This window comes from Labeo rohita, chromosome 16 (genome assembly GCF_022985175.1).
Source record: "Labeo rohita strain BAU-BD-2019 chromosome 16, IGBB_LRoh.1.0, whole genome shotgun sequence".
NCBI lineage: Eukaryota > Metazoa > Chordata > Actinopteri > Cypriniformes > Cyprinidae > Labeo > Labeo rohita.
This window is the reverse complement of record NC_066884.1, coordinates 3,480,551-3,495,639: the sequence shown is the minus strand read 5'-3', so window position 1 is coordinate 3,495,639 and position 15,089 is coordinate 3,480,551. Positions and strand designations below refer to the sequence as shown.

The following is a 15,089-nucleotide window of genomic DNA, read 5'->3' as shown; positions in this document are numbered from 1 at the left end:
CCTGATAGTTATCATTTAGGTGCAATAAGTCAAATGTTCAAAAATAGATATCCTCTTTTTTTCATAAACGGATGTACACACGTCAGTGGTGAGAGGTGTGAGGCATTAACTTAGACATACTGGACAAGATTTCTGTCATCCTGCATGATGAAAGCTGTAGAAAAGCAATTGTGAATCTTAACGGAACTGTCTTTCTGTTATCAAAACGGTAAGACCAAAATAACTTGTCAAAATACTCCTAATACAAAAACTAAATAGCCTATCATATGTTTTTTTTTTTTTTTTTGAACATGTATTTTGATGTTTGCTTACACCGAGGTTTGCATATTGTTTGAATTCAGATAAGAGTTTTGCATTTTAGTTAAACTTTAGCTGTGTCTGCTCTATCATAAGTACAGTATTACAGTGTTTACATATGATGGACTGTGCTCAATATGGCTGTTCTTATGAAATGTCTGTAGAAATAACAAGGAAATCAACCAAATCATAATTATTCTTAGAAGACCTCGGGAAGCACACAGACATCTGTGGTAAGTACAGACTTTTTTAATATTAGTGACTTAACTTCCCATCTGTCGAAACTTAAGTGACACATAAAATTTTTTGAAACGTAGTACATGAAACATATGCTGATCATGCATAGGATGTTAAAAAAAAAGCAAATAATAATGCAATAAAATATAATAATACAACAAGTCATGATATATATAAAAAATGAATAAATAAATAAAATATAATAAAACCATTCCATTTGGTTTGGTATTTAATACAGTACATTTGAAAACATTTGCAAGTGTGACTTTCATGTTCAAATATATTTTCAGAGCATTATCAGTGTTAATTACTTAGTGTTACGTTTAGAAAAGAAAATGGGTACCTGTTACGCAGAGGATGTTGTATTAAAAATATTAAATAATATGGTATAAAATAATACAATTAAATAAAAATTAAATAAAATATAAAATAAACAAAAATGGAAAATAATAATAAAATAAAATCAAGGCATGGCACTTTGGTATTTAGTTACTTAATACAATACCTTTTAGGACATTTGTAAGTGTGACTTTCATGTTCAAATATATTTTCAGAGCATTATCAGTGTTAATTACTTAGTGTTACGTTTAGAAAAGAAAATGGGTACCTGTTACGCAGAGGATGTTGTATTAAAAATATTAAATAATATAGTATAAAATAATAAAATTAAAAATTAAATAAAATGTAAAATAAACAAAAATGGAAAATAATAATAAAATAAAATCAAGGCATGGCACTTTGGTATTTAGTTACTTAATACAATACCTTTTAGGACATTTGTAAGTGTGACTTTCATGTTCAAATATATTTTCAGAGCATTATGGCTGTTAATTAATTAGTGTTACTTTTAAAAAAGAAAATGGGTACCTGTTACGCAGAGGATGTTGTATTAAAAATATTAAATAATATAGTATAAAATAATAAATTAAAATAAAAATTAAATAAAATATAAAATAACCAAAATGAAAATCGAAAATAATAATTTAGTTACTTAATACAATACCTTTTAGGACATTTGTAAGTGTGACTTTCATGTTCAAATATATTTTCAGAGCATTATCAGTGTTAATTACTTAGTGTTACGTTTAGAAAAGAAAATGGGTACCTGTTACGCAGAGGATGTTGTATTAAAAATATTAAATAATATAGTATAAAATAATAAAATTAAAAATTAAATAAAATGTAAAATAAACAAAAATGGAAAATAATAATAAAATAAAATCAAGGCATGGCACTTTGGTATTTAGTTACTTAATACAATACCTTTTAGGACATTTGTAAGTGTGACTTTCATGTTCAAATATATTTTCAGAGCATTATGGCTGTTAATTAATTAGTGTTACTTTTAAAAAAGAAAATGGGTACCTGTTACGCAGAGGATGTTGTATTAAAAATATTAAATAATATAGTATAAAATAATAAATTAAAATAAAAATTAAATAAAATATAAAATAACCAAAATGAAAATCGAAAATAATAATTTAGTTACTTAATACAATACCTTTTAGGACATTTGTAAGTGTGACTTTCATGTTCAAATATATTTTCAGAGCATTATCAGTGTTAATTACTTAGTGTTACGTTTAGAAAAGAAAATGGGTACCTGTTACGCAGAGGATGTTGTATTAAAAATATTAAATAATATAGTATAAAATAATAAAATTAAAAATTAAATAAAATGTAAATGTTACTTAATACAATAGGACATTTGTAAGTGTGACTTTCATGTTCAAATATATTTTCAGAGCATTATCAGTGTTAATTACTTAGTGTTACGTTTAGAAAAGAAAATGGGTACCTGTTACGCAGAGGATGTTGTATTAAAAATATTAAATAATATAGTATAAAATAATAAAATTAAAAATTAAATAAAATGTAAAATAAACAAAAATGAAAAATAATAATAAAATAAAATCAAGGCATGGCACTTTGTTATTTAGTTACTTAATACAATACCTTTTAGGACATTTGTAAGTGTGACTTTCATGTTCAAATATATTTTCAGAGCATTATCAGTGTTAATTACTTAGTGTTACGTTTAGAAAAGAAAATGGGTACCTGTTACGCAGAGGATGTTGTATTAAAAATATTAAATAATATAGTATAAAATAATAAAATTTAAAATTAAATAAAATGTAAAATAAACAAAAATAATAATAAAATAAAATCAAGGCATGGCACTTTGGTATTTAGTTACTTAATACAATACCTTTTAGGACATTTGTAAGTGTGACTTTCATGTTCAAATATATTTTCAGAGCACTATCAGTGTTAATTACTTAGTGTTACTTTTTTGGAAAAAAAGGGATGTTGTAACTCCTGTTATGATGTAGGTTTTTTTTTTTTACATTGCACTCTTGACATATATTAATCTATTACTTTTCCTACATAATTGGTAAAATTAATGGTAAAATATCTATTTATGAGTCTTAGACCTTTCCAGCGATGTATAGTTTGTCATGATTAGATTAGGATTTATTTGTAATAAGGTGAAGTAAACCACAGAGGGGACGGTGACAGTTAAAGGTTTAGGTGTCAGTTTTGTAAGTATCATACAAGTTGTCGGATTAATCTCAATCTTTGATGTTTTTCAGAGTCCATTCCTGTGCAAAATGATAAACTACTGGGTGATTTTATCCGTCTACATCCTGACGTTTCTGATCGGCCTTCCCACCAATCTGCTGGCCATTTGCACGTTCGCTAAGAAACTGGGTGACAAACCCAGTCCGAATGACATTCTGCTCTTTAACCTGACGGCTTCTGACTTGCTCTTCCTGCTCTTTCTGCCCTTTAAGATGTACGAAGCTGCCATTGGCATGAAATGGTACTTATCCCAGAGCCTGTGCTCCATTGCCTCCTATTTCTTCTTCACCACCATTTACACCAGCTCCCTGTTGCTCATGGCTATAGCCACTGACCGCTACTTAGGGCTTGCGTTTCCAATCAAATACAGACTGTTGCGTAAACCGCTCTACGCCGCAGTAGGAAGCGGCATCATCTGGCTGGTCAGCGCTGCCCATTGCAGCATCGTATTCATCATAGTTCATATGCCAGATCCCAACGCCACCGTTCCCAAAGTCGTCTGCTATGAAAACTTCACAGAGAAGCAAAAGAAGATCTTGCTACCGGTTCGACTTGAATTTTTTGTGGTTATGTACATGCTACCGCTCTTAGTTAGTATCTTCTGCTATATCAACTGCATCTACATCCTGTACAGCAGGCCTCATATAACCAAAGAGAAAAAGCAAAGGGCCATCGGCATGGCGTTGTGCACACTCACCATCTTTTTGCTCTGTTTTTTACCCTATAACTTGTCCCATCTGGTGGGTTTCAGCAGCAACAACAGCCCGTTGTGGAGGTACTACACGCTCCTGCCCAGCACCCTCAACACCTGTCTGGATCCGTTCGTGTTTTACTTCTCCTCTTCCACTTTCCGTAAAAGCAAAACTGTTTCTTTACTCAAGAGGTGGTGTTTTAGATGCAAGAAGACTCGAAAGGGTAAAACTGATTTTGAGGTTATGACATAATGAAGTGTTTTTGCATTTGAACATCAGTTATGTCATGACTTCATGCGAATTGCAAGATTTAAATTGTCGTTTTTCAAAGTAGTACTAAGGTTTGGGGTTGTTAAGAATTTTTTATTTTTTTAAAAAAAGTCACTTTTGCTCGCCAAGGCTGCTTTTGTTTGATCAAACATATTGTAAAAAGTGTTAAATATTATTAGAATTTAAAACAACTGTTTTTTGTTTGAATATGTTTTAAAATGTGATTTATTTCTGTGACGCAAACCTGAATTTTCAGCATCATTACTCCAGTCTTCGGTGTCACTTGATCCTTCAGAAATCATTTTGATTTGCTGATTAAGAAAGGTTCATTAAAATATGCTGAATATTCAACTGTTTCCTGTAGTGGCTTTGGAATTTATTTTTATTATTTCATGGAAAATCTGGAAACTGTCACTTGTAAGCCTGAAAATAGAAGTGTTAAATTAATAGCTAAAATGTTGAGACTTTTACAAAAGTATTATTAATTTACTTATTTAATTAAACTTCTCCCTGGTCAATTTGAACAAAAATTTGAATATCAGGGAATTTTAGAAATGTTGAGATTTACACCAAAATATTTTAAATTTCCTGGCTAATTTATGGATGTTGTTAATAACACCTGAATAATATATCAAGGAATTTAAAAATTAATCTTTAAAATTAATTAATATTATTTGTATTGTTACAAAATTATTAAAACAATAAAATATAGAAGAATAATATTTTGTTTTTTTATAAATACAGTGTAAAAATGTTGTGAGTTTAAAAAAAATATATTATTAATATTAAACTTTTTCCTGGTCAGCTTATGGATATAATAATAAAAAAAAATATTTGGGATTTTGGGAATATTTGGGAAAATGTCATTGAAATGGAACAATCTTAATAAAGCCATAGAAATGTCAAATTAAAAGCCAAACTGTTGACAGTTCCACCAAAATATTATAAATATTAAACTTTTTCCTGGATAATTTATGGATGTTGTTAATCACATCTGAATAATATATCGAGAAATTTTAAAATTAGTCTACAAAAAGTGATTAATAAAATAAAATAAAAATGAAATGATAAAAATATTAAAACAATAATATTACTATAAAAAATATAATAATAATAATAATAATAATCTAATATTTCTATTAAAATATTTGTTTGTTTGTTTATTTCTAAATTAAGTGTGAAAATGTGAAAAGTGTGAAAAAAATCATATTATTAAATATTACACTGTGTGCAGAATTATTAGGCATGTTGATATTCTGGTCATATTTTTTTTCCAAACACATTTTACCAATTCCAAACCACATCAGTCTTAATAACTACTGTTAATTTTGTGTTTAATCATTTATATGTGATATATAATTGTCCGTGAAGGCTGGAAGTGAAAAACTCTTTATATTCAGGTGTGCAGAATTATTAGGCATGTTTTCGTTTACAGCTAAAATGAGCCAAAAAAGAGATTTAACCCAGACTGAAAAGTCCAAATTATTAAATGCCCATGAGAAGAATGCAATACTAATGCATTACAAGAATTTGCAAAGTTAAGGCTTGACCATTGGACAGAGAAATGCTTGTTGAGTCTGCATGGTCAGAAAAAACAGGTGGAGAAGAAAAGATGCATGTTAACTGCAAAAGAATTAGGAATTAAGGTGAAGAATTAGGTGTGACACCATCAGGAACCGTTTCCAGTTCTCCAGCACCACCATTTTCCAGAACTGCAACCTACCTGGAGTCTTCAGAAGTGCAATGTGTCAGGTTCTCAGAGACTTTGCTTGGTAAAAAATCCTAAAAAATGCCCCTTACTTAATAAGAATAACAAGCTGACGTGTTGTGAAATACATGAAGACAGTTTTTTTATATGCTTTAGAGACAGATAAGTTGAGAGTGACTCTTGAAGGACAAGCATCACATCCTCTTGTGCCTCTGATTCAAGAATTTATCTTCCAAAATCTGGCAGTAAGTTTTGGGAGTTCATTTTAGTCCATTTCTGCAAGTCAGACTTTTCAGGATAGGAGACTAAACATGAACTCCCAAAACTTACTGCCAGATTTTGGAAGATAAATTCTTGAATCAGAGGCACAAGAGGATGTGATGCTTGTCCTTCAAGAGTCACTCTCAACTTATCTGTCTCTAAAGCATATAAAAAAACTGTCTTCATGTATTTCACAACACGTCAGCTTGTTATTCTTATTAAGTAAGGGGCATTTTTTAGGATTTTTTACCAAGCAAAGTCTCTGAGAACCTGACACATTGCACTTCTGAAGACTCCAGGTAGGTTGCAGTTCTGGAAAATGGTGGTGCTGGAGAACTGGAAACGGTTCCTGATGGTGTCACACCTAATTCTTCACCTTAATTCCTAATTCTTTTGCAGTTAACATGCATCTTTTCTTCTCCACCTGTTTTTTCTGACCATGCAGACTCAACAAGCATTTCTCTGTCCAATGGTCAAGCCTTAACTTTGCAAATTCTTGTAATGCATTAGTATTGCATTCTTCTCATGGGCATTTAATAATTTGGACTTTTCAGTCTGGGTTAAATATCTTTTTTGGCTCATTTTAGCTGTAAACGAAAACATGCCTAATAATCCTGCACACCTGAATATAAGGAGTTTTTCACTTCCAGCCTTCACGGACAATTATATATCACATATAAATGATTAAATACAAAATTAACAGTAGTTACTAAGACTGATGTGGTTTGGAATTGGTAAAATGTGTTTGGAAAAAAAATATGACCAGAATATCAACATGCCTAATAATTCTGCACACAGTGTAATAATAAAATATTCAATATTAAATTATTAATATTAAACTTTTTCCTGGTCAGTTTATGGATATCCACATGATCAATCTTAATAAAGTAATAGAAATGTCAAATTAAAAGACAAAATGTTGAGAGTGTCACTGAAATATTTTAAATCCTGGCTAATTTATAAATGTTGTCAATAAATTGTAATAATATATCAAGGATGAATCTACACAAAGTATTACAAAAAATAAAAATTATTACAAAAATATAAAAACAATACTATATAAAAATATAGAAATATGGAATCACATTAATACAGTTTGTCTATTAAAAATATATATTTTTTGGTTTATTTCTAAATTCAGTGTGAAAAATTTTATGGTCAGTTTATGGATATTATACATCATATAATATATCAGGAAATTTTAAAGCATCATTGAAATTGATAAATCTTTAAGTAATAGAAGTGTCAAATTAAACACCAAAGTGTTGAGAATTTCACTGAATAAATCAAGGAATTCTAAAATTATTCTAATAATTATTACAAATGATAATACAAAAATTAAAAATGAAATAAAATAATAATAAAACAATAATATTAATATAAAATTACATAATAATAATAATTAAAAATACAGTTTTTCTATTAAAATATTTATTCTTTTTAAATATTTTCTATAAACATTTTTATTAGAAATATAGAAAAAAATACTTTCTATTAAAAACAACAGTGACAATTTTTAAAAAATCTGAATTTTCAAAATATTTGGAATTTTTTGAATAACTGTGATTCCAATAAACAGAATGACATCAAATGATGAGAAAAGTCTGAGATTTTATTTGAGATTTTGTCTCTGTGCATAAACAATGATTCAGATTTATTCAGGATTGTGTGATTTATATTTAATCTTAAATGTGCTTCTGTTGGGATAAAGACTAAAGAAATCCTGTGGGAAAACCTGCAAAGTCAACGTGGTGGTTCATCCAACTTATGTTGGTACTTTTTAAGTGGGATCAGTTAACCAAACACCTGTATATACATGTTTAGACACTTGAGTGTATACTTGAGTTTCTCTCGCGTTTTAGCGAGCGCCGGCCACTCGACGGCATTCATGCATCCTGTAGGCACACATGTAAAATATACCTGCAAAAACAAAACGCAGATGTTCCATCAAATGAACAAGACGTGTTGGACATCAAACTAAAAGAAAAACCCATCTGCTGACCTGCAAAAAAGGTCATGAGCAGAGCGACCCAGCCCAGAATGTAGGACCACGAGAAACGCCAGTCGCCGAAACGCTTCCCGAGGAAATTCACCGTCACCCCGGTGTAGATGGCCATAGCGAGCAGAACGAAGAGCGCTGGAGGAGACATGAATGAGAAGTTTAGATGACTTCTGCTGTTCATTATCTGCCTGCATAAGCATCTGGAAAGGAAAGACTTACTGGAGATAAAAAACATGATCCCTGCAGCGAAGGAACGGTTGAATCGCTCAAAGGCGGAGAAGTGAGCGAAGGAGAGGATGCCCGCGATGATTCCCGCAAAACACGACATCGCCGAGAGGATCATGAAGGCCCGGGTCGCGTTCCAGTAAGCTGAAAAACAAAGAGAGACGTCGACAGTTTATGTTAGACGGATGGAGGAACATGCATGGGCTTTTTTGCAAAGTTGGGGAAACTGCAATTAAAGGAGCAATGTTTCATCACGGCAACCTTAATAATTAAAAGGTGGAATAATAATGTCTTCATTTGTTTGGTCCAATTTTGGTAAATTTTCTGTCATTTTTCTATGAAGAAAAATTATATTTAAAATATTAAAATAAGAATAAAAATATAGAATAATAATATTAAAATGAATGCAAATAAAAAATAATAAATTAAAAATATTTTTCTTATTTTCATTTTATTTTAAAGGCGGAATAACAGAATAACAGTGTCTTTGTTTAGTCCAATTTAGGTAAACTTTCAATATTTTTCTATGGAGAAAAATTATATTAAAAATATTAAAATAATAATAATAAACTATATAATAATAATAGTAATAAAATAACTGTAAATTATGTTTTATTTCAACCAGTGGAGTTATAATGTCTTACTTTGTTTAGTCCAATTTTGGTAAACTTTCTGTAATTTTTCTATGAAGAAAAATAATATTTAAAATATTAAGATAATAATAAAAACTACGGAATAGTAATATAGAAATATATTGATAGTAATATATAGTAATAGTAATACATAAATATAAATAAAAAAAATAATACTTTTTTTTTTTTTTAACCTTATTTTAATTTTATTTTAACCAGTGGAGTAATAATGTCTTAGCTTGTTTAGTCCAATTTTGGTCAACTTTCTGTCATTTTTCTATGAAGAAAAATTATATTAAAAATATTAAAATAATAATAAAAATATAGAATAATAATATTAAAATGAATGCAAATAAAAAATAATGAATTAAAAATACTTTTCTTATTTTAATTTTATTTTAAAGGTGGAATAACTGAATAACAATGTCTTAGTTTATTTAGTCCAATTTAGGTAAACTTTCTTTAATTATTCTATGGAGAAAAATTATATTAAAAATATATTAAAATCATAATAAAATATAGAATAACAATATTCAAATAAATGAAACACAAACATTATTGAAAAAAGTAAAAATCATATTAAAAATGAATAAAATGATAATATAAAAATATAGAATAATAATATTAATATAGTTTTTCCATTTTAAATAAATATTTTTGTATGTTTATTTTTTATATTAACAGTGAAAAGTTTCATTAAAATATTCTAAATATTCAAAATATTATTATTTTTTTTTTTAAATAATTACATTTTTTTTTAATTTTCCACCATAAAGGAAAACCTATGAATATATGTAATTGTCATTAAAACCTCAATATTGTTAAGAAAATGTGAATAAGTCTGTGAATTTTAAAATTATTTTCCAAGTCATATAAATGTCATGTAAACCTCTATAGTGAATACAAATTTTACTAACGCTTGCTCTCAAATATTTCAGTGACTATAAACTGCTCTTTGATAGCAGAGTCTCTACAATATAATTATGTAGCGATCACAAATGACAAAAATAATTATGGATATTAATTGCTCTTAATTAATAAGACTCTTAAAATTACACTTTGAATTTAGGTTTTACTTACACCTTCAAAAAATAATTTTTACAGTTTACGTGCACGAATTTGGGGCGGGACTATTATGTTTTTCCGACCAATGAGAGATAGGTACGTGTGTGTTTGGGAAGCATGTTTGAACACAGTCAGTGAACTAAAAATAATGTCTGGCACTCACCGATGCTGTCGGTCTGCGTGTAGCATTTGCCAGACATGCAGTATCTCCACAGGCCCTGGTGAGCGAAGCTGCCGGACAGTCTGTACTGCATCCAGTAGTCCGTCGCTGTCGAGACCACCAGCAGGATGTTGCCCACGATGGCACAGAACAAGCCCCCTCCCATAAAGCTGTACATCCTGAGGAGCTAAACGCACTGACAGACACATTACAGCCAATCACACACACACAGATGCTCATCATACTGAATATATACAGGTCAAGAACAGGTTTCACTCAAAAATAGAGGCTCCAAAAGGGTTTTTTTACAGTAAAGAACTGTCTTTGGCTCCTTAAAGAACCTTTTTTAAGTGTGAAGAAAATTTGAATAATCTAAAGAAAGTTTTTCCACTGTAAAGGATCTTTTGTGCAATGGAAAGTATTTTTGACTGTACTAAAGCATTAAAATACCATAGTATGTTTCATAATATGTTTGCAGACATTTAGGAAACGTTAAGTTAACATAGACCCATTTGTTTCTACGAAAAACAATACAGCTACAGCCGTTTTATCCATGGCCATAACCAGGGTTTGAAAATTAGTGAGGTACTTATTTTTAATAGCGTTGATAACATTTCTGACAAATAATATCATGATGTTTTTTTGCATTTGTCTTGCCAAATGTGGTATCCTGTCAGCAATAAGCTGAATAATAATATTAAAATGAATGTAAATAAAAAATAATGAATTACAAATATTTTTCTTATTTTAATTTTATTTTAAAGATGGAATAACAGAATAACAATGTCTTAGTTTTAGTCCAATTTAGGTCATTTTTCTTACTTTTTCTATGGAGAAAAATAATATTAAAAATATTAAAATAATTATAAAAAATAGAATAATAATATTAAAATGAATGTAAATAAAAAGTAAGGAATTAAAAATATTTTTCTTATTTTAATTTTATTTTAAAGATGGAATAACAGAATAACAATGTCTTAGTTTTAGTCCAATTTAGGTCATTTTTCTTACTTTTTCTATGGGGAAAAAAATAATATTAAAAATATTAAAATAATTATAAAAAATAGAATAATAATATTAAAATGAATGTAAATAAAAAATAAGGAATTAAAAATATTTTTCTTATTTTAATTTTATTTTAAAGTTGGAATAACAGAATAACAATGTCTTAGTTTACAAACAAAGCGAACAAAAAGCTACAACGTGTCGGACGATTCTGAAGTTGTAGGAGAAAATAAGATGGAGTTTTTCACCATATTCTACCCTTTTGAGCCGGAGTACAAAGATGATGAACTTAGACGTGATTCGTAGTAGTGATGGGAAGTTCAGATCATTTTACTGACTCAGTCATGAATGAATCTTTTCATGACTCTTTTCACGAGTCATGTCGTTCATTTTAGCAAAATATAATTAAAATGTTACGTGTTACTTCCCGAACACATCTACTGCTTACACAAACGTTGATCACTCTACAAACAAGACAAAACTATAATGCTATAAGAAACAGAAAAGATTCATTCTTTGTTTACCTGGGTCTTTAGTCTATGATTAGCTCACCTCACCTCTCATCTGACAAGTTTTCGGGTTCGAGTCGTTCGTTCATCATGCGACAGCCCCATAAGATGAACGAACGACTCGAAAAACCTGAAGACTCGAAACAGGTGAACTAATTCCAGTACCAAACCTAAAAGGATGTTGCACTTGTGCGAATGAACGAATCACTCCCCACATTAACGATTCGTTCAAACGACCCATCACTAATCGTGGACGCGCATCCCAGAGCCTGTGCTACACAAGCTTTTGTGTACTGAAGACAGAAAGACATGAACATCTTGGGCGACAAGGGGGTGAGTAAATTGTCTGTGAATTGTTGTTCTGGAAGTGGACTTCTCCTTTCACAAGAAATTCTATTATGAATTTTGAAAATGTTTGTATCATTAAGCCCTTTCTTTTTCAACCTAAATATGCCTAATTGTCATGAAAATAAAGTCTCAATGTAAAAATATAAGTACAATAGTTTATGTATTTATTTTTTTCTTTGTTTTCTTTGTATAGTTTGTAAGATTAAAGTTTAAAATGTCCTTTTGACTTACACTGATAGAATGTTCAGGGTTTTATTTTATGGGTGTGGTTTCCGGTCTCATCCACGTCCAGCTATTTTTAGCTGTACAAAACAGCTTGTTTTGCTGCTTGATATTGCAAATGGGTGTGCCTTACCGTGTTATTTCAATTGTAATATCTTAATTCTGAACACAGTTTTACTGTTCACTGCACATTATTATTCTTCTCATTATTTCCCTATAGCAGCCTAATGCTAAGTCTCAGACATAGGCTTACTTCCGCGTTAAAGAATAAGGTGGATATAAATTGTAAAATCAAAGCCTATACAAAGGCCTATACATATTTAACGTTCCCGTAGCTCAAACAGTAGCATAGTGTTAGCGACATAAAGGACCTGAGTTTGATTTGCAGGGAATGCATGAAATGAAGTTGCTTTGAATAAAAGCATTTGCCAGATGTATAAATCTGAATTGAAGTATTTTATGTTATGCACAGCCATCATATCCACAGCTCTGATTCATTTACACAGAATCAAAAAAATATTTTACATTCTGAAATTTTCTTTATGAAAAGAAAAAATAGTGTGCATTGGCCACTCTACGTTTCATTCCTCACATAGCCAGATTTACATCACTTTTGTACGTGCATTTTCAATTTCCTGTTTTTACAGTTCACACTAGTGTTTGCACAAGAAAAACAGCATCAGTCACTCTTTCATTGGAACATGTGATATTACTTCTCAGAAATATGAGACACCATTTGGCAAGTAGTCAATGCCACAAAACAACTTATACAGAAAAAAAACAGCACAGGGGCAACAAACAGTTTCTCAACCAAAACTAACACCAGGAGAAAAGACCAGCTATCATTATGACCCCAAACATTCTCTACATAAGAGTCTGAATGCAGATGCTTAAAGCCTATTAAATATATGTAAGTGCAATTGATAATGTGACACAAGTATGTTGCATTCTCAGTATTGCCAGAGAGGGAACTCTAGCATGAACAGTTACATTTGTGACCCTGGACCACAAAACCAGTCATAAGGCTGATTTATGCATCATCCGAAAGATGAGTAAGTAAGTTTTCCATTGATGTATTTGTTATGATAGGGCAATATTTGGCTGAGATACAACTATTTAAAAATCTGGAATCGGAGGGTGCAAAAAAAACAAAATGTTGAGAAAATCACCTTTAAAGTTGTCCAGATGAAGTTCTTAGCAATGCATTACTAATCAGAAAGTAAGTTTAGATATATTTATGGTAGGAAATTTAATAAATATCTTAATGGAACATTATCTTTACTTAATATCTTAATGATTTTTGGCATAAAATAAAAATCGATCACTTTGACCCATACAATTAATGTTTGGCTATTGCTACAAATATACCTGTGCTACTTAAGACTGCTTTTGTGGTCCGGAGTCACAAAAATTTTCTGCAGATTAAATCTGCTCTCTTAATCTCTGCAGACCTCGTTCAATGTGCAAAAGTTTGACAAATGCATTTCAACATAATACTGTACATGAAGCCTCTGCATGATTGCACAAGATTGCCTGGGACATTGTGTTTCATGTATGAATAAATGCAGCGTTTAAACAGAATAGAAAAATAAATAAATAATAATAAACAATAAATTAAATTTAAAAATTCAAAAAATATAAAATATAAATTTGATTTACATATATCATGACATGAGCTGCTTCTGTCATTAAAGCAGACAAAAGATAAATAAATAAATAAAATAAATAAATGCTAAAATTTATATTCAATTAATTTTTTTCATTTAAATTCCTCATAATATAACCTGTAATGAAAGGTTTTGCATTTATTTTTAAAGGAACTTTCACTAAAACTGAACTTTTCACTCTTCAAAATACGTAAAGACTAAAATGTTTATAATAAAAATAATAAAATAATAAAAAATTAAAATAAATAAATAAATAAATGCATTTTTAAAGATTACATAGTTTTATCCATTGATTTGTTTATTTGTTAATTTTACTTGATAATAATATCATTTGTAATTAAATATTTTGCATTTAATTGTAAAACAAATAAAACTTTTGGTATACATGAAGACTTTTTAATAAATCAAAAAAAAAAAAATATATATATATATATATTCGTAGTTTCAAGTGTTCAGTTCCATTTAATTTTTAAATTGCTGGTAATGAACAATTTGGCATTTAATTACAAACAGTAGTTTTTACGAAAAGTGAAACTTTTGTTCACCACTATATACAAAGACTTAAAAAAATACATTTTTAACAAGATTATATCCTTTCATCCATCAAGTTTGAAGAGTTTAGATATGGTTTGTCAGGTTAAAGGGCCTTCTCACTAGAAAATGCAACGAACTCTCACATTTATCCTGAAAACCATCAGAAACGTGAATTAGTTGCATGACTTAGATGTCAGAGGGATTCTTACCTGAGGTCTTCAGGATAAATGAACCTGCTTAAGTATTGACCTTCCCAGAGGGAAAAAGAGAGAAAGTGGGACCCGCAGCGAGCGTAACGTCAAAAAGGACCCGCCAGGCCGAATTCCAAAAAGTTATCCTCCCTGCTTTTCTGTCGATGGAGGCAAAATCATTTAAAACAGGCCACACAGAACAAATGCACTTGCGCTTGATGCCGTCGGAGGCACGTGACCGCCGCACGCCGGCCGGGTCCGCGCTCGGGGTTCGGAGGGGGAAGGGGGTCTTTTTCAGGCTCTTTTTGTTGTTGTATTGGCCGTTCTGGAACTGTGATGTGCAGAGGCTTGCAGTACTGCTGCGGTCAATGCAACATGCTGAAGCGCACACTTTCATTCAGCCGTGCATGTGGTGACACACTATGAGTGGACACATGGTGATGTAGCTTGTGCACATTTTCACCCACATCACATGTCCATG

General features: G+C 30.2%; 2 protein-coding genes across 2 annotated transcripts; one reads left to right on the top strand and one right to left on the bottom strand.

Moving 5' to 3' along the window:
- Positions 1 to 83: 83 nt before the first annotated feature.
- On the top strand, positions 84 to 4,480 carry si:ch211-231m23.4 (free fatty acid receptor 2). Its single transcript, XM_051131874.1, has 3 exons — positions 84 to 208; positions 462 to 530; positions 3,129 to 4,480. The coding sequence occupies exon 3, from the start codon at positions 3,147 to 3,149 to the stop codon at positions 4,059 to 4,061; it is 915 nt and encodes a 304-aa protein (XP_050987831.1). The 5' UTR covers positions 84 to 208; positions 462 to 530; positions 3,129 to 3,146; the 3' UTR covers positions 4,062 to 4,480.
- Positions 4,481 to 7,653: 3,173 nt separating this feature from the next.
- Positions 7,654 to 15,039, bottom strand: lim2.5 (lens intrinsic membrane protein 2.5). The gene is made up of 5 exons (XM_051130566.1): positions 14,627 to 15,039; positions 10,136 to 10,328; positions 8,270 to 8,419; positions 8,051 to 8,185; positions 7,654 to 7,968 (listed from the first exon to the last, which is right to left on the bottom strand). The coding sequence occupies exons 2-5, from the start codon at positions 10,308 to 10,310 to the stop codon at positions 7,907 to 7,909; spliced, it is 522 nt and encodes a 173-aa protein (XP_050986523.1). The 5' UTR covers positions 10,311 to 10,328; positions 14,627 to 15,039; the 3' UTR covers positions 7,654 to 7,906.
- Positions 15,040 to 15,089: the final 50 nt, after the last annotated feature.

Bases quoted from the DNA above. Each gene is read 5' to 3' on its own strand.
- si:ch211-231m23.4 (XM_051131874.1), top strand. From the start codon at position 3,147: ATGATAAACTACTGGGTGATTTTATCCGTCTACATCCTGACGTTTCTG.
- lim2.5 (XM_051130566.1), bottom strand. From the start codon at position 10,310: ATGTACAGCTTTATGGGAGGGGGCTTGTTCTGTGCCATCGTGGGCAAC. The intron at 8,420-10,135 runs GTGAGTGCCAGA...TTTGTTTTTCAG, and splicing joins CACGCAGACCGACAGCATCG to CTTACTGGAACGCGACCCGG. The intron at 7,969-8,050 runs GTCAGCAGATGG...TTGTTTTTGCAG, and splicing joins GCTCATGACCTTTTTTGCAG to GTATATTTTACATGTGTGCC.